Raw genomic sequence first — 27500 nt, 5'->3', positions numbered from 1 at the left:
TATCAGTATGGAAAGCCATGCATTGGTCTCTATCTCTAAACTGACAAAATGAACCAGAATTCATAAAAACATCTTTCCATCCAAGGTCAAATTTTAATCAATCCCTATACTCTTAATCCTCTGTAATCAGGGAAACTGACAAGTCTAATTTTTTGCTCAAAGATATTTCTCTTCGATATTCTCCTTAAGTGCAGTTATGAGGGCATAAAGTTTGTCTGTAATAGATTATATTCCAGTTTTATTTGAAAATGTAACAGCTCTTATTTTATAGGAAATTATATCAAATAACCAGCCAAAAAAAAAAATAAATAAAACAAATCATATAGAACTCAAGCAACCTTATTTCCATTTAAAAACTTTTTTCACATCAGAGAATCACAAATCTTTCTGGAGACATCTTGACTAATTCTAGACTACTGACATAAGTTAATTTTACAAATAGTTGATGATGTCTGTAGCATACCTGCTAGTTATTAGCTAAGGGTGTACAATACAAGAACTAGTAAAATGAAACATGACAACGTAGCAGCTAAAATCAGTGACTCTAGAGCCAAAATGGCTGGATTCAAATCCTGACTCTACTACTTACTATCTTGGGCAAGTTATACATTTGTATGTCTGTTTTCTAATAACATGGGGATAAGAGTACCTCTTCAAGGGCTGTTGTGACAGTTGAAGAGTTGGTAAGTATAAACTCCTTAGGACAATGCATGATGCATAGCAAACACTCAACTGTCTTAAATATTGCTATGATGATGACAATCTGGCACCTTCCATACTTCTGATGCAAAAACTGATCATGAGGAAATGGCATCAATAAGGTAGCTGAAATAAGTGAAATCTACTGCAAAACAGTCAACTCTTAGATGTGGCCAAACCTAAGAGACTGGTTAAAAATCACCATTTAAGTGAGCTGTTGATATAGATGAACAGAGTGAGAAAAAAAGATTCAAAAGAAAAGGACAAATGAAAAATACAGATTTTGTCGGGATACAGCTGGTTGTAGCTACCTTCTTTTTTTTTTTTTTTTTTAATTTTTTTTTTCAACGTTTTTAATTTATTTTTGGGACAGAGAGAGACAGAGCATGAACGGGGGAGGGGCAGAGAGAGAGGGAGACACAGAATCGGAAGCAGGCTCCAGGCTCCGGGCCATCAGCCCAGAGCCTGACGCGGGGCTCGAACTCACGGACCGCGAGATCGTGACCTGGCTGAAGTCGGACGCTTAACCGACTGCGCCACCCAGGCGCCCCTGTAGCTACCTTCTTTATGGAAAGAAAAGAATTCAGAAATGTTGATAAGCAACTACCGCACCATGCAATGTGTCTATTTTTACATTTAACTGAGGCGCACTCAGTAACGTTCTTAGTTGTTCAAAAATACACAGAAAAGAACATGTGGTCAGATAAATCTAATCTCAGATTTTATAGTTAAATTTTGAAATAAAAAACTTAAAATATACTGATCACTGGTGAAAATCAGAAGTATTCCATACCACTCTCAAAGTTGACATACTGTTCTTCAGTTTACTCAAGCTTACTTAATTCCTTTTTACCACGATGTTTAAATAATAAAAATCTCAGCATCTCACTAGCCTTTCTCTCTTGCCTTTCTTTCTTATAATAACTAGACAACTACCACCTGAAGTCTGAGAAAAGTGCCTATCAGGAAGGAGAAACCTGGAGGGAAAGATCCTTATCACTTTGGGAATCTATCTAGCCACATTAGTAGTGAATACATAACCCATGCACGCAGGTGAAGGAAGGTCTTATTTTCTGTCTAGTATTCTAACTCCCTCTTTTTATAGCTTTCAGATCTCTCCAATTTCTACAAAAACCCAATACATCCTCTGAACAACTATTAAAACTCTATGTTGATGATATCCCTCAATTTTAACTGCCAGGAGCTGAATTCATTGTCTCTTTGGTACTGGTGCTGACATTCTGAGATAACTGTGAACTCGTTCTCATATGTTCAATATCACAATGCTTCCCTAAGCCCACTAGCAGGTACCAGAAGCTTTAAACCAGATTCATAAGAGATAAACTAAAGGTAAAATAATTTTAAAATGGGAGTTCAGAACTTTATTTATAAACCAATTACACAAAGTCCATCATAAGTAACACATATGTAGAAAGTTGTTTACAGCTACTGAAAGTTAACCTGATTCATCTTAACCAACTACAATGAACTCCTTTTATTTGTAATTATTCACCGATATCCAGTTCTACTTCTCTAATTCTCATGGGAGTCTCCTGGGGGAATTTCCTTTTCATCTTCTCCCAAGAATCTTAGAGCACGCTGGACGTGTCAGGCATACAAGTAATCACCTTTAGGTCCAAAGTTGTGCCAATACTGTAGTAGTTTTAGTGTAGAAGCTTGTCCTTTTTTTTCTTAAAAGAATAACATTAAATATTATAAAAGTAATGCATATTCATTATAAAGACAGAAAATACAGATAAACAAAAAATAAAAGTCACCTATATAATACTACCACCTGAGATAACATTGCAAACATTGAAAAATATTTCATTCCAAACTTTTTTCTATATATAAACAATAAACAATTGAAAACCACAAAAACAATACCATTTGCTATAGTCCCAAGAAAAATGAAGTACTTAGGTATAAATCTATGTAGAGAATGTATAAACGATAATTACAAAACTCTGATAAGAGACGCTAAAGATCTAAATAAATGGAAACATGTACTATGTTCATGGATTGAAGACTCAAAATGTTAGAATCAATTCTCTCCATAGTGATCTACAGACTATAATAACAATCGAAGTTCCGTCAAGTTTTTTTGTAGGTATACATGACTCATTCTAAAATTTAGATGGAAAGGGAAAGGAACTAGAATAGCTAGAGTAACTTTATAAAATGATAACAAAGTTATTACAATATCTGATTTTAATACTACAAAGCCATTAATAATCAAGACAATATGATATTGGTGAGGGGATGGATACTTAAATCAATGCAACAGAACAGACTCCAGGAATGAATCCACAGATGTAGACATTTAATCTTTGACAAAGATGTAAAGGCAATTCATTGGAGAAAGAATAGTTTTTTTACTATTTTTTTTAAGTTTTTAAAAAATGTTTATTTATTTTTTTGAGAGAGAGAGAGAGAGAGTGTGTGTGTATGAGTGGGGAAGGGCAAAAAGAGAGGGGGACAGAGGATCTGAAGTTGGCTCTGCAATGACAGCAGAGAGCCAGATGTGGGGCTCGAACTCACAACTATGAGATCATGACCTGAGCCGAAGTCAGACGCTCAACCTACTGAGGCAGCCAGGAGCCCCAGAAAGGACAGTCTTTTTAACAAATGGTGATGAACAACTGATCATTCATATGTAAAAAAAAAAAAACAAACAAAAACCTGGATCTACACCTCACACTTTATAGAAAGATGAACACAAAATGGATCATAGATCTGAATATAAAACAAAACCATAAACATTTTGGAATAATACACAGGAGAAAATCTTTGTTAACTGCAGTTGGTTAAAAAATTCTTGGAAAGGGCATCAAAAGCACAATCCAGTAAAGAGAAAAAAAAAATTGATAAACTGGATTTCACCAAATTTAAAAACTGTTCTGCCAAAGAACTGTCAAGAGAACAAAAAGATAAGCTACAGACTGGGAGAATATGTATGGAAATAACATATCTAAAATACCCCTTATATCATATGTAGAAAATACTCTCAAAACACAACAATCTGAAAATAAACACTCTAATGAAAAACCAGGAAAGGATGAGGACACTTCACTAAAAAGGATATAAGGATAGCAAATAAGCACATGCAAGTGTATTCAACATTTTTAGCTATTAGGCAAATTCAAACTAAAACCACAATGAGATAGATACTACACAACTACTAGAATGGCTACAATAAAAAATACTGAATACCAAATGCTGGAGAGGATACAGAGCAATTGGACTTCTCACTTTGCTGGTGGGAATGCAAAATTGGTTCAGCCACTCTGGAAAACAATATGGCAGTTTTTACAAAGTTAAACATACATAGGACCAGCAATCTCCACTTGGAAACTTACCCCAAGGAAATGAAAACTATATTCACATGAAAGACTATACACAAATATTCATAGCAGCTTTATTTGTAATAGTCAGAAACTATAAACAACCCAAATGTTCCTCAATGGATAAATGGACGAACTGCAATACATCCATACAATGGAATACTGCAAAGGAATAAATTATTGACACATGGAACAACTCAGATGACTCTCTAAGACATAATGTAAGTGAAAGAAAGAAGCTGGTCTCAAAACTATATAATGGTGTGGTTCCATTTACATGATGTTCTTAAAAACAAACCATGGTAATTAAAAACAAATCAGTGGTTGCCAGAAGTTATGAATCAGGGGAAGGTACTATACAGAGATAGCATGAGGCAGTTTTTTGGGGTGGTGAAACGGTTCTATATCCTGACTGTGGTGGTGTTTACATGAATCTATACATATTCATAGTACTGAACACCAAAAGAAAAAAAGTCAATTTTATTATTAAAATAAGAATAATGGGGTGGGCACCTGGGTGGCTCAGTCGGTTAAGCGTCAGACTTTGGCTCAGGTCATGATCTCATGGTTTGTGGGCTCGAGCCCCGTGTCGGGCTTTGTGCAGACAGCCCCATCCCCTACTTGTGCTCTCTCTCTGTCTCTCAAAAATAAATACATGTAAAAAAAAAATTAAAAAAAGAAGAAGAAGAATGGGGTGCCTAGCTGGCTCAGACAGTAGAGCATGTGACTCTTGATCTCAGGGTTGTAAGTTTGAGCCCCACAGTGGGTGTAATTACTTAAGAATGAACATAGGCTGGATTGGTTACTGGAGATACTATTCCTAAAATGTTTGTAAGTGGCAATAGAGTACTGCACATTAAACATCAAGATAAAAAACTATAAAATGAATATATATTCATTATAAAAATATAAAATAGGGGTGCCTGGGTGGCTCAGTCAGTTGAGCATCTGACTCTTGATTTCAGCTCAGGTCATGATTCCAGGGTTGTGGGATTGAGTTCTGTGTCAGGCTCCACACTGAGCAGGGAGTCTGCCTGGGATTCTCTCTCTCTCAAATTAAAATATAAATAAATAAATAAACTCTTCTATAATTCTTTTTTTTTAATGTTTATTTATTTTTCAGAGAGAGAGAGAGAGAGAGAGAGAGAGAGAGAGAGAGAGAAGGAGGGGGAGTGGGAGGGGGAGGGGCAGAGAGAGAGGGAGACACAGAATCTGAAGCAGGCTCCAGGCTCTGAGCTGTCAGCACAGAACCTTACATGGGTTTCGAACTCACGAACTGCAAGATGATGACCTGAGCCAAAGCTTAACTGACTGAGCCACCCAGGTGCCTCTTCTATAATTCTTAACTATAGTAAACATTTTAGAAGACTTCATTCTAGATTTTTCTATGCAAATCTATATATATTTATAAATATGTGTATTTGTATGGAAACAGGATTATATTTCATCTACTGTTTTATAATTTATGCATTTCACTTACTGTACTAGTAACTTCTTTATATTTCAATATTCATTATTATATCATTTTTTAAATAGTTGAAGAGTATTCCATTATATGAAATGTATTGTAAGCTACTTAAATCAGCTGGAATGTTAAACATTTGGGTTGCTTCTAATTTTCATTATAAACAATTCTGAGATGAATGTTCTTATAGATATATCTTTTCTTTTTAAATATTTCTTTTTTAAAAATGTTTACTTATTTTTATTTTGAGAGAGTCAGAGAGAGTGTGAGTGGGGGAAGGGCAGAGAGAGAGGGGGAGAGAATCCCAAATTGTGCTGATAGCACAGAGACGGATGGGGCTTGATCTCATGAACCATGAGATCAAGACCTGAGCTGAAATCAAGAGTCGGACGCTCAATCCACTGAGCCATCCAGGTGCTCCTTGTAGATATATCTTTGCAAACATCCATCAGTGAACTCCAGAAGCATTATCTTCTCTAACACTGATTATTACTTTTTTTAAAGTTTATTTATTTATTTTGAGAGAGAGAAAGCACAAGCAGGGGAGGAGCAGAAAAAGAGGGAGAGAAAATCAGCACTCTTGGTGCGGAGCCCAGTGCAAACTCGAACTCACGAACTGTGAGATCATGACCTGAACTGAAACCAAGAGTCGGACAGACACTTAAACAACTGAGCCATCCAGGAACCCCTGATTATTAAGACATTTTTTTCTTCCTATTAATTTATAAGAGCTTTTTACATATTAGAAATAATTATCCTATCATGTATTTTATAAAAATCTTTCCTAAGTCGTGGTCTGTCATTTTTTTTTTTTTTTAATTTTTTTTTCAACATTTTTTATTTATTTTTGGGACAGAGAGAGACAGAGCATGAACGGGGGAGGGGCAGAGAGAGAGGGAGACACAGAATCGGAAACAGGCTCCAGGCTCCGAGCCATCAGCCCAGAGCCTGATGCGGGGCTCGAACTCACGGACCGCGAGATCGTGACCTGGCTGAAGTCGGACGCTTAACCGACTGCGCCACCCAGGCGCCCCAGTCATTTAATTTTATTAATGGTTTCTTTGGATGGACATTTTTTTTTTTTTTTAACGTTTATTTATTTTTGAGACAGAGAGAGACACAGCATGAACGGGGGAGGGCAGAGAGAGAGGGAGACACAGAATCGGAAGCTCCAGGCTCTGAGCCATCAGCCCAGAGCCCGACGCGGGGCTCCAACTCGCGGACCGCGAGATTGTGACCTGAGCTGAAGTCGGACGCTTAACCGACTGAGCCACCCAGGCGCCCCTGGATGGACATTTTTTTTTAAGTTAAAGCTATTCTCCCTTTTCCTTTTTGGTTCCTGACACTGGAATGTTTATTTTCTAATAAGAGCATTTAATCCATTTATTTATTGTGATCATTGATATTTCTGGTCCTATTTTTATCCTTATACTTATAAGTTTTCAAAGTACATTTTTAAAGAATTTTTTCTAAAATTTGTAAGAAGTTTAAAAACAGATCAACAGGAGGTATTCATACATTCACTCTATGCCTTCCTGGTTTCATTCTTCATTGCTGCTAATTTTATTCTCTGATTTTTCCAATAAATTCACAAATGAACAACAGCTTGGCAATGTCATCTATTTTTCTCAGAATGCTCTACCCTCTAGGGATTTCTCTATTGCCTTCTGCAATAGAGTACTTCTGCAATTTAGTACTGTACAGGAGAAGTTTGATGCAAGCTTGATGTTGTGTGTGTGTGTGTGTGTGTGTGTAATATGTGTGGATTTAAAATTTTTTTTAATTTTTCTGTCTGGATGTTTGTTTGATTTTTGTTTGACATTCAGACATTTCACTAGCATATGTCTAGATAGATGTGGGACTTTTTCCCCCTCTTGTAGTGGGTACCTGCTCTCTCTTAATCAGAATTTCTTTTGTTCATTTTCCTTTGGACCACTTTTCCTCTATCTTCTGTATTCACACTGTGAAAAATGAATTAGGTTTTTCTCAATTTTCCTCCTATTTCTTTTTTTCCTATTTCTCATAACAAGTTTATTACATTTGGTGCCATCTCATTCCTGTATAGATCTACCAGTTCTTCACGTATGCCTTAATTTTTTCTATCAGCTCATTCTAAAAAAAAAAAAAAAAAATTATTATTATTATTTTTTTTTTAAAGAGAGACTTCTGTCAATCTGGTAGTATTGGGAACTGAGGTGGTATCTACCAAGGATTGTATAGATCTCTGACAAACTCACTCATGGAAAAGTTTAGTTTTCTCAGAGGTCTGGTCTGTGAGGAACAGGTAAGTGAAAACACTGTAGTTTATTTCATTATTAATTCCTGTGTAAAAGATCACTGGCTATGGAAAAAATAATAAAACTTTAGAATAATACTTCATGAGGTAATTAATTTAAAAGCTGAGTATTATCTTCTTATATACCTGAAATTCTCCCATTAGTGTTCTTAGGGTGTATACTTTTCCTTTAGTATCTACGACCACAGAGAGAATTATTATTTTTTAAATTTTATTTATTTATTTTTTGAGAGAGAGAGAAAGAGCGTGAGCAAGCATGAGTTGGGGGGCGGGGAGCAGGGAGGGGGGAGAGAGAGGATCCCAAGCAGGGTCCACACTGTTAGTAGGGCTCTATCCTGCCAACTCAATCATGAGATCCTGACCTGAGCCAAAATCAAGAGTAAGACGCTTAGCCCACTGAGCCACCCAGGGGTGCCCAGGGAGAATTATTTTAACATTATATAGCTAAAAGCTCAATTAGCTCATAACATTACAGAATTTACTTGAGTTCTTGAAATTCTTAAATAGCCTATTACTTTTTTTTGATCAAGGCAATAATCATTAGAAGGCTGTACAACATGCCAAGATCACACTTGCTATTAAACTGACATTTTGCAGAAATAATAGTCTCTTTTCTGTTTTTAAATAAATGCAATAATACAATAAAAAAAATAATAAAGGCAAAACTAATCATGTCTCCTATCCCTCTTCCAATCCATTACCAGTCAGCTGAGGAAATCTAGTGTTATCAGCCTAGTAGCTTGGTATGCATTCTTCTACCCCATTTATTTTTGTTCATGAAGGAAGATCAGAACTCAATCAGGGGCGTCTGGGTGGCTCAGCTGGTTGACAGTCTGACTCTTGATTCTGGCTCAGGTCATGATCTCACAGTTTGTGGGATTGAGCCTCATGTTGGGCTCTATGCTGACAGCATGGAGCCTGCTTCGGATTCTCTCTCTCTGCCCCTCCCCCGCCCATATGCATGCATACACATGCTCTAAATAAACTTTTAAAAAATAAAAGAACTCAATCAGAAAACTGTACGAGATTTATAATGTTCAGATGAATTGACCTTTAGTCTGTAATGCTTAGTAAATAAAATGTTTAGCCTTCCAGGTGTCAATGAGAATCTGATTTCCCTTAATTTCCCTACCTAAAATTGACAGAAAAGATAACTATGTCCCAGAATTTGACCTTATTATTGGATCTAATAGATTCAAGTCCAAGTCTATATGGACTTTTATACTTGGACTGAAAATTTAAAAATAAATAAATAAATAAGTATAATGAGTTTGAAATTTAATAAAATTCCCAGTGGTGTACTGCTCTATTTATCAAAGACTCCAGTTTTCCCAATGTGACTGCACTGAAAAGTTCATTTCCACGTCCCACAAAATTCTCAATGAAAAACTAAAGTTTATTTATCCCTTTAGTTTTTAAAGCTGTTAATTTTGGTAGATAGACTTTAAGGGGACAATCCTTTCCCTCTTTTGGTGGAAGTTAGTGGTACAGAGAAAGAGAAAGGTCTCTATCCTCTACAAACTTATTCTTTTAACTTCTATAAAGAAAATGTAAACCTGCTCTCAATCTGCTAGGTCTACTGAAAGTAACTAATGCTAGGTAATGAAGTATGTGCTATAGGGACAGTCAGAGAGACCGGGGGAATTTTTCAGGTTAGTCACAGATGATGAGAAAGTATACCATTTAGTAGAATTTCAAATTAAGGACTGGGTTTCTCCTTCAAACTGTAACTGTGCTAAATTACATACCTTCAGTTAAAACTTTTTACCCTCTGAGGTTATTTCCATAAGCATGGATACATATGTGTATATACACATATATATCATGTATATACACATATATATCCATGAAAAGTTTCAGATATTCATTTATCAGGTGATTTGGGAACAGTTCCAATGAATTATTAATTACTAATTCCAGGATTTACTCCCTGAACAATGAACACATATGAATTTTCAGTTACATTATCATGAGTTTTGCATATACCAAACAAGAGGATAAGAGACCTCTAAGCACAGAACATACTTAACTTCCTTGGGGGTATTCTGGTCTCTCAGGTAAATAAGCATTTTATAAGCCTATTCAACAATTATTTTTTATTAAGCAAATCAATCAATCCTAGTCATGACCCCTTGCGCTAACATTATGTTGAAACAACATCAAAATGCTGTAAAAAGTGAGAGAAATAAAGTATTCTAACCTAAGTCAGATTTTTTCTTTACTCTAAAAAGTAGGTGTAATGTTTAGGTGTCAGCAGAACTACATATTTATGTGAACATACATATCAATCTATTACAATGATATATTTTTTTGTCTTGACTTCAATTAAGTTTGGTAGGAAAATTAGTTTGTCTATGATTATTTGAATTGTAGAAGGTAACCAGAATTTTAGTCTTATTTTTTCTCTTCTCGATTTGTGTGAAAAAGATGACACAGTATATTCTATCACAAAGTGACAGAGGAGATTTTTCCATATGAAAACTGACGGCTGACAGACTGAAAACACAGGACAGCATCAATACCTATAATACTGATTTAAAATGGAGATATTAAAGAAAATCTCTAAAGAAAATATTAAGGAAAGTAGAACTGGTCATTTAAGAGAGTGGGAGGGAAAATAAGAAAAAAGATTTCCTTTGCCTTAGATATTTCATTTTATTTTATGCATACTATAGGTTATCACAGCTTTTGGAAAACCTGTTGAAACTTGACTTTATTATGAGTCAAGGTGAGAATTGCCAAGCCTATGTATCAATATGCAGGATTTGACAACTTTTGGAAGCATGACTGGAGGGTAGGTAGGTAAGTGGGGTCTGTTGCCCCGAATTCACTAATTTGCTTATTCAATAACCCTACTGAGCTCCTATGCAGGTGAGGCTCTTCACCTGAAGCTGGAGATATACCATTGAACATGTCTGAAAATAGACATGGAGCTTACATTCTAATTAGGGGAGACAGAAAAATACATTTAGAATGTATAATACAGGTGTTATGGAGAAGAACAAAGCAGGGAAGAAGGGCAGGGAATGTTGGAAGTGCTATCTCAATTAAGGTGGTCAGGGAAGGTCTCTCTAAAAAGGGGACATTTGAGTAAAGGCCATGAAGGAGGTAAGTCATTGTGGATACCTGGATATGCAGCAGACAGAACAAAAGGTAGAGGCAAGAATAAGTGTGGTCTTTTAAGAAACAGCAAGGAGACCAGGTGGAGTAAGCAATGGCTTACTATAGGAGATGTGGTCAAGAAGCTAGATCACATATGGTCTTGTTGGTGATTCTAAGGACTTTAGTTTTTACTCTGGGAGAGATACAAAGTCTTATTTGAGGATTTTGAATACAGGATTGATGTAATCTGGGTTATGTTCAAAAAAAGATTACCCTAGGGAGGTTGGCTGGCTCAGTCAGTAGAGCATGTGACTCTTGATCTCAGGGTTGTAAATTCAAGCCCCATGTTAGGTGTAGAGCTTACTTAAAAATAAAATCTTTTAAAATAGATAGATAGATAGATAGATAGATAGATAGATAGGATTACTCTAACCACCTACTGGAAGCTGAATATAAAGGGGCAAGGAAGCAGGGAACCAGTTTAGGAGGCTATTAGAGTAATCCTGGCAGTAGATGCTTGCAGCTTAAGCTAGGGGGACAGTGGCAGAAATGATGAAAAGTGTTCAGATTCTGGATTATGCTGTGAATCATTCTTTCCAGGGCTAAAACAATGTATTAAATTCTGACACAATAGGAAAGTGGCTTTCCATGAGTGGAAGAGATACAGAATCAGAAAGGAGAAATATTCTAGGAATGGCTAGAGATTGCCTTCCTCAATCTGCCTTGCTTTTGAAGGTTAAGAACAGGTAGGTAAGCAAACAAGTGCTCAGAAAATATTGACCCTCGTGTATGTTTCAAGTCCATATTATTTCAGAAAAACTCATGTAGCCTGGTTCAAGAGTTCCTATGGCATTACTTTACAGCCAGTATTTCCAGAGACAGGTGACATGTTATAATAGGCACGGTTTCTTGGCTCCCTCCTATGATCTATGTCATTTTCTATACTTCCCAGTTATCTATGACTTGCAAGTCACCAAGCTTAGTCTTCTGATATTCTCTCATTTAATTTTCACCACCCTGGTATACCACCCATCACATCACTTTTACATTGTTCTTTCACATGTCTGCCTTTCTTATTATACTCTTAGCTACTTGAAGGCAGGGACCATGTCTTCTTCATCTTTATTTCTTTAGTACTTGGAATACTGCCTGGCATGTAGTAGGCAACCAGCAAATTTTTGATAAACAAATATAACAAGTTTATTTGGGTGATTAAACAGTGGAGATGTTTTTGAACAAAGGTAGAACTAATCACTATTACACATAACAAAATATTTGAATTAAGGAAGACTTTAATTCAAATCTTGGCTCAGTTACTGAGCTCAATAATTGTGTTTCAGTCAATCTTGTTTCTGGCCACTAGTATCTCAATAAGACTAGCGAAAGGATAAGAGGCATAGGAATGCCATTCTGTGTTCCTTGGAGTTGACTAAAGATCAAATAAATCCCCTTTCCTTAAATAACTACCTGTAGAAAAACAATATTCAATAATTCTTCACTCTTTATACAAGTATGAAGCCAAACTATAAGATGGTTGTACTAGGTACTTTACATTTTCTACTAGAAATCCCCAAGATTAAGCTAACCTTTAAAAAAATCACCAAAATTAAACTAAAAGACACTAGTTTTCCATTTTATGTTATGTATTTATTGAAGAAACATTTATTAACCACTACTGTCTGTGAAAGCCTACAGTTTATACTGAGTTCTCATTTTTAAAAGAAATTTTTGACCTGCTAAAAATCAGTATATAGCAGATATTTAAGAGAGCATTTTTTATAGCATCAAATGTTTAATGAAGGGAATCAAGTATAAGTTATTTTCTTCTACTCATTTAAAAATCTGACCTGGAAGGGGAGTCTAGGTGACTCAGTCAGTTGAGCATCCGACTTTGGCTCAGGTCATGACCTGTGGTCTGTGAGTTCGAGCCTTGTGTCAGGCTCTGTGTTGACAGCTCACAGCCTGGAGCCTGCTTCGGATTCGGTCTCCCTATCTCTATGTCCCTCCCCTGCTCATGCTCTGTCTGTCTGTCTCTCTCAAAAATAAATAAACATTAAAAGAAAATAAAAATTAAAAAACAGTATATATCTTATACGGTAGTTGTGAGGATTACATAAATGACACAATCACAAATATCTATAGAGTACCTATTAGTGCTGAGGATACAGCAGTGAAAAAAGTACTCCCCTTTTCCTAGTTAGTAATGCACTTAGCGCAGTGCTTAAAACTCAGTAAGTAATTAACTATAGCTACTATTACCTTGGAAATGTCAGATATACCTTACACAATGGGACTGTGTATGCAAGATGTGTTCACATACTTTAAAATTTTCTGTATATTTAAAAACTGTTGACAAGAGAAGAGAATCTGTGGCAGAGTCAGAATTGAGATTCTTTCCACATTGCAGATTCTCTTCCTTTGGAAGGTATCAATGATGCAGGTTAACTTTAGCAGGCCTTGAGCCATCTTTCTATCCCTTACATTATAAAACTCTGTAATTTGAACCAAATCCCTTTTATGCAGTAGTTAACAAATGAGGCATTTCCAAGCAGAGTTCAGGAAAATTCTTTCATTACAGCAAGAATATGAATACCACTCACCAGTTTTCACTACAAATTCTCTTTGCACATATAACTGGCACTGTGGCATTACAGAGATCAGTAGTGTGGCTATAGGAAAGTATAAAGCAAAAATGGAAGTTTCTTAATCTCCTTAATTGATAAGGTAGGGCATCTATAATTACCCAGGGCTTCAGAAATCCTCTGTGAATGAGCAGCAAGTCCAGCAGGTAGAAAGATGAAAATGACAAAGAAGGGTGGAGGACAGTATTGTCAGAGGGTATGGGCCTTTAATAAGCCACAAGTATTCATATAAAGAGGGAGGAGTAAGGACTTTTTTTTTTTTTAATTTTTTTTTTTTTTAACGTTTATTTATTTTTGAGACAGAGAGAGACAGAGTGTGAACAGGGGAGGGGCAGAGAGAGAGGGAGACACAGAATCTCAAACAGGCTCCAGGCTCTGGGCTGTCAGCACAGAGCCCGACGCGGGGCTCGAACTCACAGACCGTGAGATCATGACCTGAGCCGAAGTCGGACGCTTAACCGACTGAGCCACCCAGGCGCCCCAGGACTTTGAAGCAACCATAATGAGTGAGAAAGAGTTCAATCCTAAACAGTGTAATTCATGTATGTAGGTCAAGAAAAAATTAGCAGAGGGGCATCTGGGTAGTTCAGTCGGTTAAGCATCTGACTCTTGATTTTGGCTCAGGTCATGGTCTCATGCCCGTGAGATTGAGCCCAGCATCAGGCTCTGTTGGCAGTGTGGAGCCTGCTTGGGATTCTCTCTCTTTCTTTCTCTCTGCCTCTCCCCTGCACACACGCACGCTCTCTCTCTCTCAAAATCAATCAATCAATCAATCAATCAATAAACTTTAAAAAAAGAAAGAAGGAATGAGCAGCAAGCATTTGAGAGGGTTGCAAGGGAAGCAATACTTTCTGTGGAGGGCCAGGTTTTAAGATAAATTTAAAGCATGTATGGGGGACTGGCTGAATAGTTCCAGCAACCTGAGGCCAAAATGACTCTGCTTCCAAGTGAATTCTCATGAAGAGCTTCTCTGATGACGGAAGGACTATAAGCTTCTGCAGACGGAGTCAGTGAAGTCCAGGTTTGATTGGGCTCTGGGGGAATCCTACGCAAGGTGGGAAGGCTGGAAAAAGATCAACTAGTGTCCAGAACATTCACCACATAATTATAAAAACACCCAACAAGTTAGATCTTGGCAGATTTAGGGGAAAGGGTGCTGCCTTCTCTGAAGTCGACCACAGCCTAACCCAATCTTAAAACCTTACATTCACTGGGGTTATTAATCCTCAAGGCCATTTTAGATAAAGAATTTAACATACATTAGAGGCCAAAATTAAGAAGTTAAGCAGAATGGACTACAGACTTAATTCACAGCTGATTATATAACCTTTTACAAATCATCCTTAACGGTTCTGTGCTAGTTTCTTACTAAAAAAGAAAACAAAAAACAAAAAAACACTGCTCATGATAATGTCTGTCTGAGACCCTTCTGTTATCACAGGCAAATAAGACCATATTTGTAAGAGCTTATTAGAAGAAAGGAGTAAAGAAATATGCTATTAAATGTAACTGCCAAACTAGAAAATCTGGCTAAAAAAATTATAATTGACAAAATAATGTAGAGAACAGAAGTATAAAACCAAGCCAACTTAGGATTTTAATTTTAAAACTTAGTAAATATTAAAAAGTAAGTTTAAGCTACTTTAAGAAAAATATTTCATTTTATTTTTTTAAGTAATCTCTACAACCAGCGTGGGGCTCGAACTCACAACCCTGAGATCAAGAGCCACATGCTCCACCAACTGTACCAACCAGGGGCCTCACTTTAGCTACTTTAGAATGAAATAACAGCATCTTCTTCTTCTTTTTTAATATTTTTTAAAGTTTTTATTTATTTATTTTGAGAGAAAGAACGAGCAGGGGAGGGGCAGAGAGAGAGGGAGACAGAGAATCCCAAGCAGGCTCCACACTGTCAGCATGAAGCCCAATGTGGGGCTCGAACTCACACACTGTGAGATCATGACCTGAGCTGAAACCAAGAGTTGGACGCTTAACCAAGTGAGCCACCCAGGTGCCCCTAGAATGAAATAACTTCTATTTCCACACCTTGTCTTGAGAATCACACTCAACATCACTAGTGGCCTAAGAAATACAAATAAAAACAATATGATATCATTTTCTCCTTATCTGATTGGCCAAAATTTTAAAAGATCAATTATAATGTTAAGAGCATTCTTAAATACACCTGACAGGTGGTGATACATTGGTACCACCTTTTATTTATTTATTTTTTTAAAGACTTTATTTGTTTAAAAAAAATTTTTTTTAACATTTATTTATTTATTGAGAGACAGAGAGAGACAGAGCATGAGCAGGGGAGGGGCAGAGAGAGAGGGAGACACAGAATCCGAAGCAGGCTCCAGGCTCCGAGCTGTCAGCACAGAGCCCGATGTGGGGCTTGAACTCACAGACTGCGAGTTCATGACCTGAGCCAAAGTTGGACGTTTAACTTACTGAGTCACCCAGGTACCCCAGAAGATTTTATTTTTAACTAATCTCTACACTGAACACAGGGCTTGAACTTACAACCCTAAGATCAAGAGTCTCATGCTCTACTACTGACTGAGCCAGCCGGCTGCCCCCATTGGTACTATCTTTTGGAAGAACAATTTGACAATATTTATCCATATGTAAATATACATATCCTTTAATTACACAATCCCACTCAGAATCTGACAATAAAATAATCTTATACACACAACACACACACACACACACACACACACACACAGAGATGTTTACTGCAGCACTGTTTGCTTAAAAAAATGGGTTGTAACTATAAATTTAGATGTATTGGTAGATAAACAGCTGGGTAAATTGGTACATCCATACAGTGGAATAAAAATTAACCATAAGAAAGGTAGATCTTTATGAGCTAATACAGTGATACATTCATAAGGAATTAAGCAGAAAAAAAATGAAGCTGTAAGACAATGTATGGGATAGTGACCCTGTTTTTGTTTAAAAAGACATTGTAAAAATTACAATAGATAACTGATATATTTACATGAGAAACATATATACCAAACACTCATCTTCTAGTGTGTTTTAATCTGAAATTCATATTAACAAAAAGCCGTATTACTTTTTTTTTAGGAAAAGGTTATAGGATATTTCAATATAAATAAAATTAGAAAAATGTTTGTGGCTTTGTATCATATCTTTGGGAAATACAAATTAAAAGATCCTTACTTAAAAAAAAATATATTAACTTCCACAGCCCCTCTGGTCTTTGAAATTGTGACTAGGGGCACCTGGGTGGCTCAGTCGGTTAAGCGGCCGACTTCGGCTCAGGTCATTATTCTCATGGTCCGTGAGTTCGAGCCCCGCGTCGGGCTCTGTGCTGACAGCTCAGAGCCTGGAGCCTGTTTCGGATTCTGTGTCTCCCTCTCTCTGACCCTCCCCCATTCACACTCTGTCTCTCTCTGTCTCAAAAATAAATAAACGTTAAAAAAAAAAAAAATTTTGGGGCGCCTGGGTGGCGCAGTCGGTTAAGCGTCCGACTTCAGCCAGGTCACGATCTCGCGGTCCGTGAGTTCGAGCCCCGCATCGGGCTCTGGGCTGATGGCTCAGAGCCTGGAGCCTGCTTCCGATTCTGTGTCTCCCTCTCTCTCTGCCCCTCCCCGTTCATGCTCTGTCTCTCTCTGTCTCAAAAATAAATAAAGGTTAAAAAAAAAAAATTAAAAAAAAAAAAAATTTGAAATTGTGACTAAAATCCCAAATGATGTAAAATGATGTCCAAGATAACAATGTGCTTAAATTTAACGTGCTACAAGTAACTGAATGTCTTTTAAATTACCCCCCCCCCCTTTTTTTTTTAATCTAAAGAAAGAACTAAGATAAGCAGATCTAAAGTACTGGTGATTTTGTCCTTCTTCTTGTTTAAGACTATTCTATCAGCAAGAACCATCAATAAGCAGCATCAAGCCAGGCTTCAGATAGATAGACCTTTGTATACAACTGCTAAGTGGGTATATATTTTCATGTAACTATGCATGAACAGACATATAAATTTACATGTTATTACATACCTCTTTTATTTCAACCTTTACTTGGCAAGCACATTAAGCAAAGGGGGCAAGCATGGGTTTACAATATTTGTTGATGCTGTGTCCTGACAAACCATTCAGTAAGATCTCTGTTAGAACACTGCTTTAGGGGGGCCTGGATAGCTCAGTCGGTTAGGCATCCGACTTCGGCTCTGGTCATGATCTCGCATTTTGTCAGTTCGAGCCCCACATCGGGCTCTGTGCTGACAGCTCAGAGCCTGGAGCTTGCTTCAGATTCTGTGTCTCCCTCTCTCTCTGCCCCTCCCCCACTCCCTCCCTCCCTCTCTCTCTCTCTCTCTCTCAAAAATAAAGATTAAAAAAAATTTTTTTAAAGAAAAAAAAAGAACACTGCTTTAGATGATCAATAGCCAAAGGGACATGGCTATCATTACACACATATTAGAACAGAATTAGAATAGAATATTCTTTTAGGTAGGCTGATAGTTACAAATTGGCACACTGCCCCCAAAGTCTGACAAATTAGTTCTATGCAGGATACTCACATCAGCATAGTGGCCTATCATATCACATCGGTCACATCGTTTTCTCCAGGAAGGTCTTTCAAGACATCTGTGAGTGGAAGGCATAGGCAAAGAACAGCCTAAGCAAAAGCGGGCTGGGCAGGCATACTGGAGGTGTCCTCTCTCCGAGCAGAGGCAGCAGGGGCGGACTTTCTATGTAGCAAACAGAAAGTCTCTTTAGCAAAATAGTTCAGTCTCAAATAGAAGATTAACTTTTCCTTTTCTGTATAATTCCATAAAACATTATTTCCAATTTGAGACCCCGGTGAAGGTTAGATCTTGAGCATAACTGTAAAATCAAACAAAATGTCTGAAATCAGAGCTTTAACACAAGCTATGTGTATTCTGTGGTTGCCAAAAAGGCTTACTGTGCCTGTGGTATCAACTGGCATCTACTTCTTATGCTTTATCTTGTGGGAACACTGACAAAGTGGATTGTGTTTGAGAGGGAAAGCAGGTTGATGAGGATCTGGAAGCTAAGTCACAGGAGCAACAAATACTGAAAGAGGCTGCTTTGCCTGGAGAACCAAAGACAAAGAGGAAATATCTGAGCTGTCTCAAATATCTGAAAGACAATCATATCATTTGGAAGAAGGAATAATGGAAGGAATGTTTCTTAAGAGCTTACTGTGTGTCAGAGAACATCCAAGAACTTTAGTTCTATGTTGTTCCAAAGGCTGATGTATCTAACATAATTTACACCAATAAACATTTATAAATGCTTAAAATGGTAACTTTCTAACAATAAAAATTATCCCACAATGAAACAAGCTGTAGAAGGTTTAGAAATGAAAGGGGTCTCAGGAATCCTCATTTTATAGACAAGAAAACAGAGGCACAGAGGGTGAAATGATTTGCCTAAGCTTGTGCAACTACTAATGGAAAGAAAGCTAAAGTTGATTCCAGGTTTTTCTGACTCAAACTTCATTGTTCTTTCTGTGCTACTATTTTGGTTATCACCTACATGAAAATGTAACATGAAATTCACACATATATTGTACAAGATTTGAATTATAAGGTTATAGGGCCCACCCTTAAGACTACAAAGTAACAATGTGGAGAGAAACGTATTTCACATACTTGTGGAAAGGGGCAGTTTTTTGATAAATGGCCACATTTGTCACAATTTCTACAGGTAACATTTTTGTTGGCCGAATAGTATCGGTGGGTCCATCTTCCAGATGATCTATTGTTAACTATCTGGGCCTAGGAGGAAAAAAAATTTAAAAATTAATTAATTAATTAATTTTAATTAATTAATTTAAAAAATATTTTACTTTGTTCAAAAGAATTAACAGCCATAGTCTGTTTAATCTAGAAACCAGCAACAGAGAACTTTTGTGTTCTTAAAAGAAATAAAAACTTAAAAGGGGTTGCCATGAAGACAACTCTACTTCTTGTCTGTCCCTCATCACACTCTTTTACACTTCTCCATATGGTTCCATTTCTTTTGTATGTTTCTCTATTTACAGTTCAGGTCTAGTAGGGACACTGACATGCATCATTTAGACATTCTGGTGGCATTCAGAGTCAAAGATGTCGCTGATTTCTATATAGGAACATACACCATATTTTTCGGACTGAGAAGCTTTCTTAAAATTTTATTTGGGGCAATTTTTTAAAAATGATTTTGTCCTTTATAAAGTTATAAAACCGTTATCACTACTGAATATATTCTTTCTTTTGAACAGCCCAGGGTTACTGCCTATAAACTGGATTATAATTTCTAAGAGACAATGGATAATCTCCTTCCAATAGAGTACTTTTAAGACCTATTCTGCCTACACTAATCCAATTCCAGCTCTCCCATATTCTAGCCAAAATCTAGTGTCTTGCAAGAGAATATTAGCAAAACACACCACATTGAATATCTAAAGGGGAATATGTAAAAATGCCAACCATGCTTTTTTATCTTGTTTGGTAGAATTCTAATCTTTGAAAAAGCTTTTCATCTTGTACTTGTTATTCTGCTGGATTGACCAGGTAAGCCCCACGTAGACAAAATCTAATTATCTCTTAAAACTTCTTTTTTCCAAGTTGTAAAATTATTCTCTTTTCTAACCATCTGTCACAATTAAGGCTAATAATTGACAAAGACAAACACCTGCCACATGCTAAATATAGACTAACCATTTCCTTACACTGAAGAGGCAGTTATTTCCGGTGTTGATCTTTAGTGGTACCAGGCAATATGGGCTGAGAGGACTCACCACGGCAGAAGAAACAGAAGGGAAAGGGGACTAAATCACTATGGCAATTAACAGACTGATAAAAATCAAGGCTGAACCACACTTCTGGAAAATTCAATCACCATAGACTGACTACAATCAAACTTTTTCTTGCAACATACTCAGACCACTGCGATCTCTAAAAAGTTTATCAAATTATAATGAAATGAAAGGAAATTTCAAATCAAAGGAAATTATTAATCTGTTATTCATAACTTTGAAAAACAATTTGATTTTACCTCAGCATCTTTGTCACTGATGAACCAATTTACACCATCTTCTCCTACAAAACAAATAAAATGTTACTCAATCTTGACCCTTTTAAAGCACTTAAAGATTGACATTATTCAATTTGTTAGTACTGAAATTGGACCCCAAAGGTGTAGTGAGAAATGTGAATACCTTGACCTCTTATCTTGGCTCTGTGTGGCTCTGAACAAATACTTAGCCTCTCTTAACCTCAGTTTTCTCACCTGTGTAATTCATGGGAATAAGAATATTTGTCCCATCTTCCTAAAAACTACTGTGAAAATCAAATGAGATACGTGAAAATGCTCTGAAAACCATCAAGCTATAAACAAATATTAAAAAAAAAAATCAGTGAAAAACCAAAAACCCAACAACAGATGCAGAAAGCAATCTTATCTAAACTTCCCTTATCTGACTAAAGCAGAGCTTTATGAAAGTCAGCTGCATAGCACCACCCTCCCCCAACCTAGAGTCTCTAGTCAAGGAAGCGACTGACCTTGGCTTCTAGGACATTCCAAAAAACCCAAGTTGTAAAAATTAGCATCATCAAAAGCCTCCATCCTTTGAAGCCCTAAATACTTGTGTTTATGAAAGTTGGTAAACAAACCTTTACCTCTGGCAACTGAGTTCAGTTGCTCATTACCAAGTGCTCCCACACTTCTGTTAATCTATCAGCAGTTAATTCTCAGGACCCTACCATTCAGACTCAAGTAGGCAGAGGAAAGGTTATTTCTTCCAATATCAGCACTAACTGTGTCTACTAGCTTCCCATTGTAGTTGACTTTGGTAGTAACAGGTTAAAAAACTGAACTTTAAATACCATCTCATGACTGAGGCTAGAAATTTAGCACTGTATTTTATAACATCAAACACGATGAAACAAAACAACAAACAAGGAGGCCAAATATCCAGAAACCGTTGATTGATCTAAAAATACAACTACAAAAACCTAGGGGGTTTGGGAGCCCTACATTTTTCTTTATCAGCTGTTTTCTTCTCTTTGCACTGTCCCTTTACAAATTTGCAAATTGCTGCTATTCCTTTGGTCTACTTATGACCACGGAGGAAGGGACACATGACTAATGCAGAAGCTAAGGTATCAACAAAGGACTGAAAGATTTTTTTTCTCTCCTTGAAGCAAAGTTAAGATTTCTTCCTTCCTCCTATCTATTCCTCTTCTCTATCTCAAAAACACAAATCAAGCTGGACTCTTTTCTTTGAAAGGAATTTTGAGGAGACATGAAGTAATCTACGTTTCCCCAGGCCTACCAGGAGTAAGTGTCTAGAGATATATTTTAAAATAAAATACTTTTACTAAGAAAACGAAAAGGCTGCTTTACAAAAAGACCAATCCAGAGGAGAGCAGAGATGCTGTGCTGATGATTATTTCCATTGTAAAATTTGGAGGCTGCATCCATATACTGAGAGTGGAGAATACATTAAATAGCAGCAGCTTCTATTCCTTCATCATCACCGTCCATGTTATTCTTTCATTCAAAAGATCCATCTAAGGAGCATGCTTTGCTATAACTTTCAAAGCTCCCTTTTGTGTCTCAATGTCCTTCATCTTTAAAATTCAAAATGACCACTAAGAATCACTTTAATTAAAAAACTCATTTAATACTGTCTTAAAAAAATAAAAACCTAAAATCAGTGAGATGCAAAATAGCAACTGTTATCACCCCCAATTCCAAATACATTTATACTGGAACAGAGAATAGTGAAAAAAGGGAAGGTCTGAGAGAGGGAGACCCAACTCCATTTGGATGGCTTTGGGGCACCTGGGTGGCTCAGTCAGTTAGGCATCTGACTCTTGATTTTGGCTCAGGTCATGATCTCACAGTTTGTGGGATCGGGCCCTGTGTCAGGCTCCATGTTGACAATGTGGAGCCTGCTTGGGATTCTTTCTCTCCCCCTCTCTCTCTGCCTCTCCCCTGCTCACTCTCTTTCTCTTTCTTTCAAAATAAATAAACTTTTAGATTGTTCCAACATTCCTGTGGAATTCAACAGTATTCTAGGTTGTGTACTAACTCCTCTTACAAGCTATAGTATATTCTTACTGTAGAAAACTGATCAACAAGTACACAAAACAGGTTTCAATTACAGATGAAATCAAACTTCTCAGTAGTAAATAAACAAAGACATTGCCAGGAATGCATGAGCCAACTCTTGGTGCCACCTCTGGTTCCAGTTTTGGATGGACACTGGTAACAACAGCTGACTCCTGCCTTTTCTCTTTTCTCTATCCTGTTTACTTCTTAACTCTAAATCCCAAACTAACGGAAGCTTTGTTTAAGGGCAACTCAGTAGAACTTCCACAGACAGCCAATCCTCCTATTAAATTCCTGGTGTGGGACTTGGCAGAAATCTGGGTTCCAGTCTTAACCCTATCTCTTATTTGCTGTTTGGCATTGGGCAGTTTATTGATCTTCACTGGGCCTGTATAATAATGGGTTGGATTAAATGGCGTCCATGGTACTGTCTAGCACTAAACTTCTATGATTCTTTTGAATTTTCATTCATTACTAAAATCAAATACATTGTCCTCCAGGCCTTTGCAACTGGCACAGGGTGTCCTCCCTTAAAGACAATTTCCAAGGGGCCTAGAGGCACTCATCTTCCATGTGTTCACCACCCAAGGCCATAGGATATAAAATGGGATTGCCCAAATGTGTAAAATTAGGACCACACTAAAGATGCCTAATATTAACTCTTAGCTGCCTTATAGCTTTATCTTGCTAATATCTGGGGCAATGATTCTTTTCAGACTTCAGAACTGTAATCAAAGCAATGGCTGGTAACTCTTCCTTTGCAACAAATCAACTGAATTCAACAAACATATACTGAAAGGTTGTAATGAGCAAGGTGCTATAGGGTAAACAAAGATGAATATGAGCTTATAACTTAGTAAAGGAGTCAAATGAAAGGTGAAGAAAAGAGTAAGAGAAGACCAAACAAAATTCTACAGTATACTGAGAGGAAGAATAAACAATGTCTGAATTTGGGGGGAAAAAGAGGTAAAAAGTCACAAAAGGCTTCACCATAAAAAAACCTTTACTGAAGTATAATTTACATATTAAAAAATATACCTGTGTAAAAAATATGGTATGATGCACTTCGACAAAGGCACAATACGCCTGTGTAACCACCACAACAATCAGATGTAGCATATCTCCACCATCCCCAAATGTTACCTTGTGCATACCTGCAGTTGATCCCCCACCCCAGGCAACCACTGATTTGCTTTCCGTCACCATAGATTTGCTTTGCCTGTTCTAGGACTGCATATAAATAGAATCCCATAGTATGTATCACTCTGCATTTGGCTTCTTTCACTCTGAGTATTTGTGACATTCGTCTATGTCGTTGGGTAGTAGTAGTACTTTGTTTCCTTCTTCTTGCTCAGCAGTATTCCAGTGTGTGGATATGACAATTTGTTTACCTGCTCATCTCCTGATAACACTTAGGTTGTTTCCAGTTTTGAGCACTTATAAAGCAGCAATAAAACATTCTAGTGAAAATCTTTCTTTTTAATTGACATGCGTTTTCATTTCCCTTGGGAAAATACCGAGGCGTAGAATTATTGAATATGGTTAAGTGTATCTTTACCTGATATGAAACTGGCAAATTTTTCCAAAGTGGTTGTGTCATGTTACATTCCCATCAGCGATGTATGGGAATTCCATAGTTTCATAATCTTGCCAACGCTTGAAACTGTCTTTTTAATTTTAGCCTTCGAATGTGTGTGAAGTAGTAATGCATTAGGATTTCAATGGGTATTTTTCTGATAACTAATGATGCTAAGCATTTTTTCATGTATTTATTTGCCATTCATATATCTCCCTTCAAAAACTGTTCAAATTTTTAGCTTATTTTCAAACTTTTTGAGAGAGAGAGAGAGAGAGAGAGAGAGAGAGAGAATGAATCTTAAGTAGGCTCCATGCTCAGCGTGGAGCCCAATGTGGGTTTGATCCCATGACCCTGGGATCATGACCTGAGCTGAAATCAAGAGTCTGAAGCTCAACGGATTGAGCCACCCATGAGCCTCTTAGCTTATTTTTAAATTGAGTTGTTTTACCTTTTTTTTTTTTTTTTTTTGAGGGGGATGAAGGAGATTGTCTTCCTTTGATTGAATTCTGAGTCCTTTTTATATTCTAGAAACAAGTCTTTTATTAGACATGTGTTGGCAAGTATTTCTCCCAGTGTGGCTTGATTTTTCATTTATTTTTAATAATAGGCTGGAGTTTTCACTGTTGCGGGCCAGGAATTTTACTTGCAGTGTTCTTTTCTTAGAAAAGCAAAACTTCTAATAAATTTGACAACCCTTCCCTTCACAGTTTTTATGCCCAAAGAAATCTCCCTATGCAAGGTTACAAAAGCCAAGTACTTTTTATGTTTCCTCCTAAAATTCTATAGTTTTGGCTTTTTATGATTAGTTATTATCCATTTCTCCCCATATGAATATGCAGTTGTTCTAGCATCATTTGTTGAAAAAAATACCCCTTCTTCATTGAATTGCTTTAGCAACTTTGTTTAAATCAATTGACCATATGTGGGTCACTTTCTAGAAGTTCTAATATGTTACATTGAGCTACAGGTCTATAATTATACCATATTACAGCTTTACTTCAAAAAACTAAAATCCTGTAGAATAAGTTTTCCAACTCTTTTGTTCTTTTTCAAGATTGCTTTGGTTATTCTACACCACTCTGATTTCTGTGTAAGATTCAACTTGCTTTTTTTTTTTTCTTTTTAAAGTAAGCTCTACAGCCAATGTGGGGCTTGTACTCATGACCATGAGATCAAGAGTCATAGGCTGTACTGACTGAACCAGACAGGCATCCTTGATTTCTGTATACATTTTAAAATACCAATTTCTACAAAAATAGCCTGATGGGATTTTGACTGGTATTGTGCTACATCTACAGATCAGTTTGGAAAGATATTTTAACAATATCAAGTCTTCTAAAACATGCATATGGCATATCTCTTCATTTGCTTTGGTCTTATTTTTGTCAGCAATGTTTTATGGGTTTCTGTGAACAGGCTTTGCATATAATCATATCCTTGAATATGTCATGTTTCTTTCTGCTACCGAAAAGTTTTTAAAAATAAAACTTAAATTAATTTTTAATTATTTTTTTAAATTTCATTTTTCAGTTTCTGATTACAAGTTTATAGAAATACAACTGATTTTTGTTTGTTCACCTTGCACCCTGCAAATCTGCTAAATTCACTTAGTTCTAGAAGCTTTTTGTAGATTCCTTGCAATTTTCTTTTTCTTCTTTAAATGTTTATTTATTTATTTTGAGGTGAGGAGAGGAGAGCAGAGGAGGGGTAGAGAGAGAAAGAATCCCAAGCAGGATCCATGCTGTCAGCATGGAGCTAGAAGCAGAGCTCAAACTCATGAACCGTGAAATCATGTCCTGAGCCAAAATCAAGAGTTGAACACTTAACCAACTGAGCCACCCAGGCATCCCAATTCCTCCCAGTTTTCTGTTTACACTATCATTTCACCTGTGCATAAAGACAATTTTATCACGTCCTTTCTAATCTGTATGCCTTTTATTTCTTTTTCTTACCTCAATGCATTATAAAGAACTTCCAGATAGAATACTCAATATTAAGTGGTAACAGAAGTTAATCTTTGCTTTGTTCCAATAGGGGGGAAACTTCAGTCTTTCTGAATTAAGTAAACTGTTTGCTGTAGATTTTTCATTACAGGTTGAGGAAATTCTTTTCCTACTTTCCTGAGAGTTTTTAATTATGAATGTGCTTTAAATTTTATCATATGCCTTTTCTGCATTAACTGGGATGGCCCCATGGTTTTTCCTCTTTCTGTTAATATGGTGAATTACAGTGAATCATTTTCAAATGTCAAGCCAATCTTGTATTCTGGGATTAACCCCACTTGGTTAGGATGTGTTATGCTTTACAATACACTGCATAATTCAATTTGTTAGTATTTTATTAAGAATTTTTACATCTGTGTTCATGAAGGATATTGATTTACACTTATCTTACAGTGTCTTTTTATGGTTTTGATATTGGGGTAAAACTGACCTGATAGGAGTTGGGAAGAGTTTGTGTAGAACTGGTGTTATTTCTTCCTTCCGTATGTGATAGAATTTGCCAGATAAGTCATCTAGCCTGGAGTTTTCCCTGTTGTGGGCCAGGAATTTTACTCGCAGAGATGAATTTTTCTTTTATTTATTTATTTTGAGAGAGAACACGCGCACAAGCAGGCAAGGGGCAGAGAGAGAATCCCACGCAGGCTTCAGGCTCAGCACGGAGCCTGACATGGGGCTCATGTCCTGAGATGAGATCAAGAGTCGGATGCTCAAATGACTGAGCCACCCAGGCACTCCTGCAGGGAGGTTTTAAAAATAATAATAAATAGTAATTCTATTTCTTTAGTAGGTATGGAAGTACTCACATCTTCTATTTCTTCTTGGGCCAGTTTTGGTAACCTGATTTTCAAATAATTTGCCTATTACTTCTAAATTGTTGAAATTATCAGTACATATGTCCATAACATATACTTATTCTTTCCTTTTGATTCACCTAATTTGTACTTAAGCCCATCCAAAAAAAATTTTTTTTTCTCAAATACTGTATATTTCAGTTCTAGAATATCCATTTGGTTCTTTTTTGTATCTTCCATTTGTCTTATCATATTTCTTTTTCTTTAAACCTTAGTGTATGTTTTTAATAGCTGCTTTCAAGTTCTTCCTGGGGGGGCACCTGGGTGGCTCGGTCGGTTGAGCATCCGACTTCAGCTCAGGTCATGATATTCCCCCCCCCCCCTCCCACCCCTCGGCCTGTGGGTTCGAGCCCCGCGTCCGGCTCTGTGCTGATGGCTCAGAGCCTGGAGCCTGCTTCGGATTCTGTGTCTCCCTCTCTCT

The 27500-nt window shown here is 36.9% G+C and overlaps 1 protein-coding gene and 1 long non-coding RNA gene across 6 annotated transcripts in view; both read right to left on the bottom strand.

Annotated features, from left to right (window-relative positions):
• Nucleotides 1–4407, bottom strand: part of LOC125919791 (uncharacterized) — a 6653-nt gene extending 2246 nt beyond the window's left edge. Inside the window, exons 1-2 of the long non-coding RNA XR_007456883.1 lie at nt 1260–4407; nt 1–1010 (exon numbers count right to left, since the gene is read on the bottom strand). The exon at nt 1–1010 is cut by the window's left edge and continues 2246 nt beyond it. This is a non-coding gene — a long non-coding RNA (uncharacterized LOC125919791). The remainder of the gene's footprint in view (nt 1011–1259) is intronic.
• ZCCHC7 (zinc finger CCHC-type containing 7) overlaps nt 1–27500 on the bottom strand; it is a 253394-nt gene that overhangs the window by 33484 nt on the left and 192410 nt on the right. For all 5 annotated transcript variants that reach the window (XM_049626560.1, XM_049626570.1, XM_049626597.1 and 2 more), the window contains exons 3-5: nt 20586–20629; nt 19199–19324; nt 18101–18271 (exon numbers count right to left, since the gene is read on the bottom strand). In XM_049626560.1, the coding sequence (XP_049482517.1) occupies nt 18101–18271; nt 19199–19324; nt 20586–20629 (341 nt within the window). The remainder of the gene's footprint in view (nt 1–18100; nt 18272–19198; nt 19325–20585; nt 20630–27500) is intronic.

The sequence above is a fragment of the Panthera uncia genome, chromosome D4 (assembly GCF_023721935.1).
Source record: "Panthera uncia isolate 11264 chromosome D4, Puncia_PCG_1.0, whole genome shotgun sequence".
Taxonomy (NCBI): Eukaryota; Metazoa; Chordata; class Mammalia; order Carnivora; family Felidae; genus Panthera; species Panthera uncia.
This window is presented reverse-complemented; position numbering and strand designations above follow the sequence as displayed.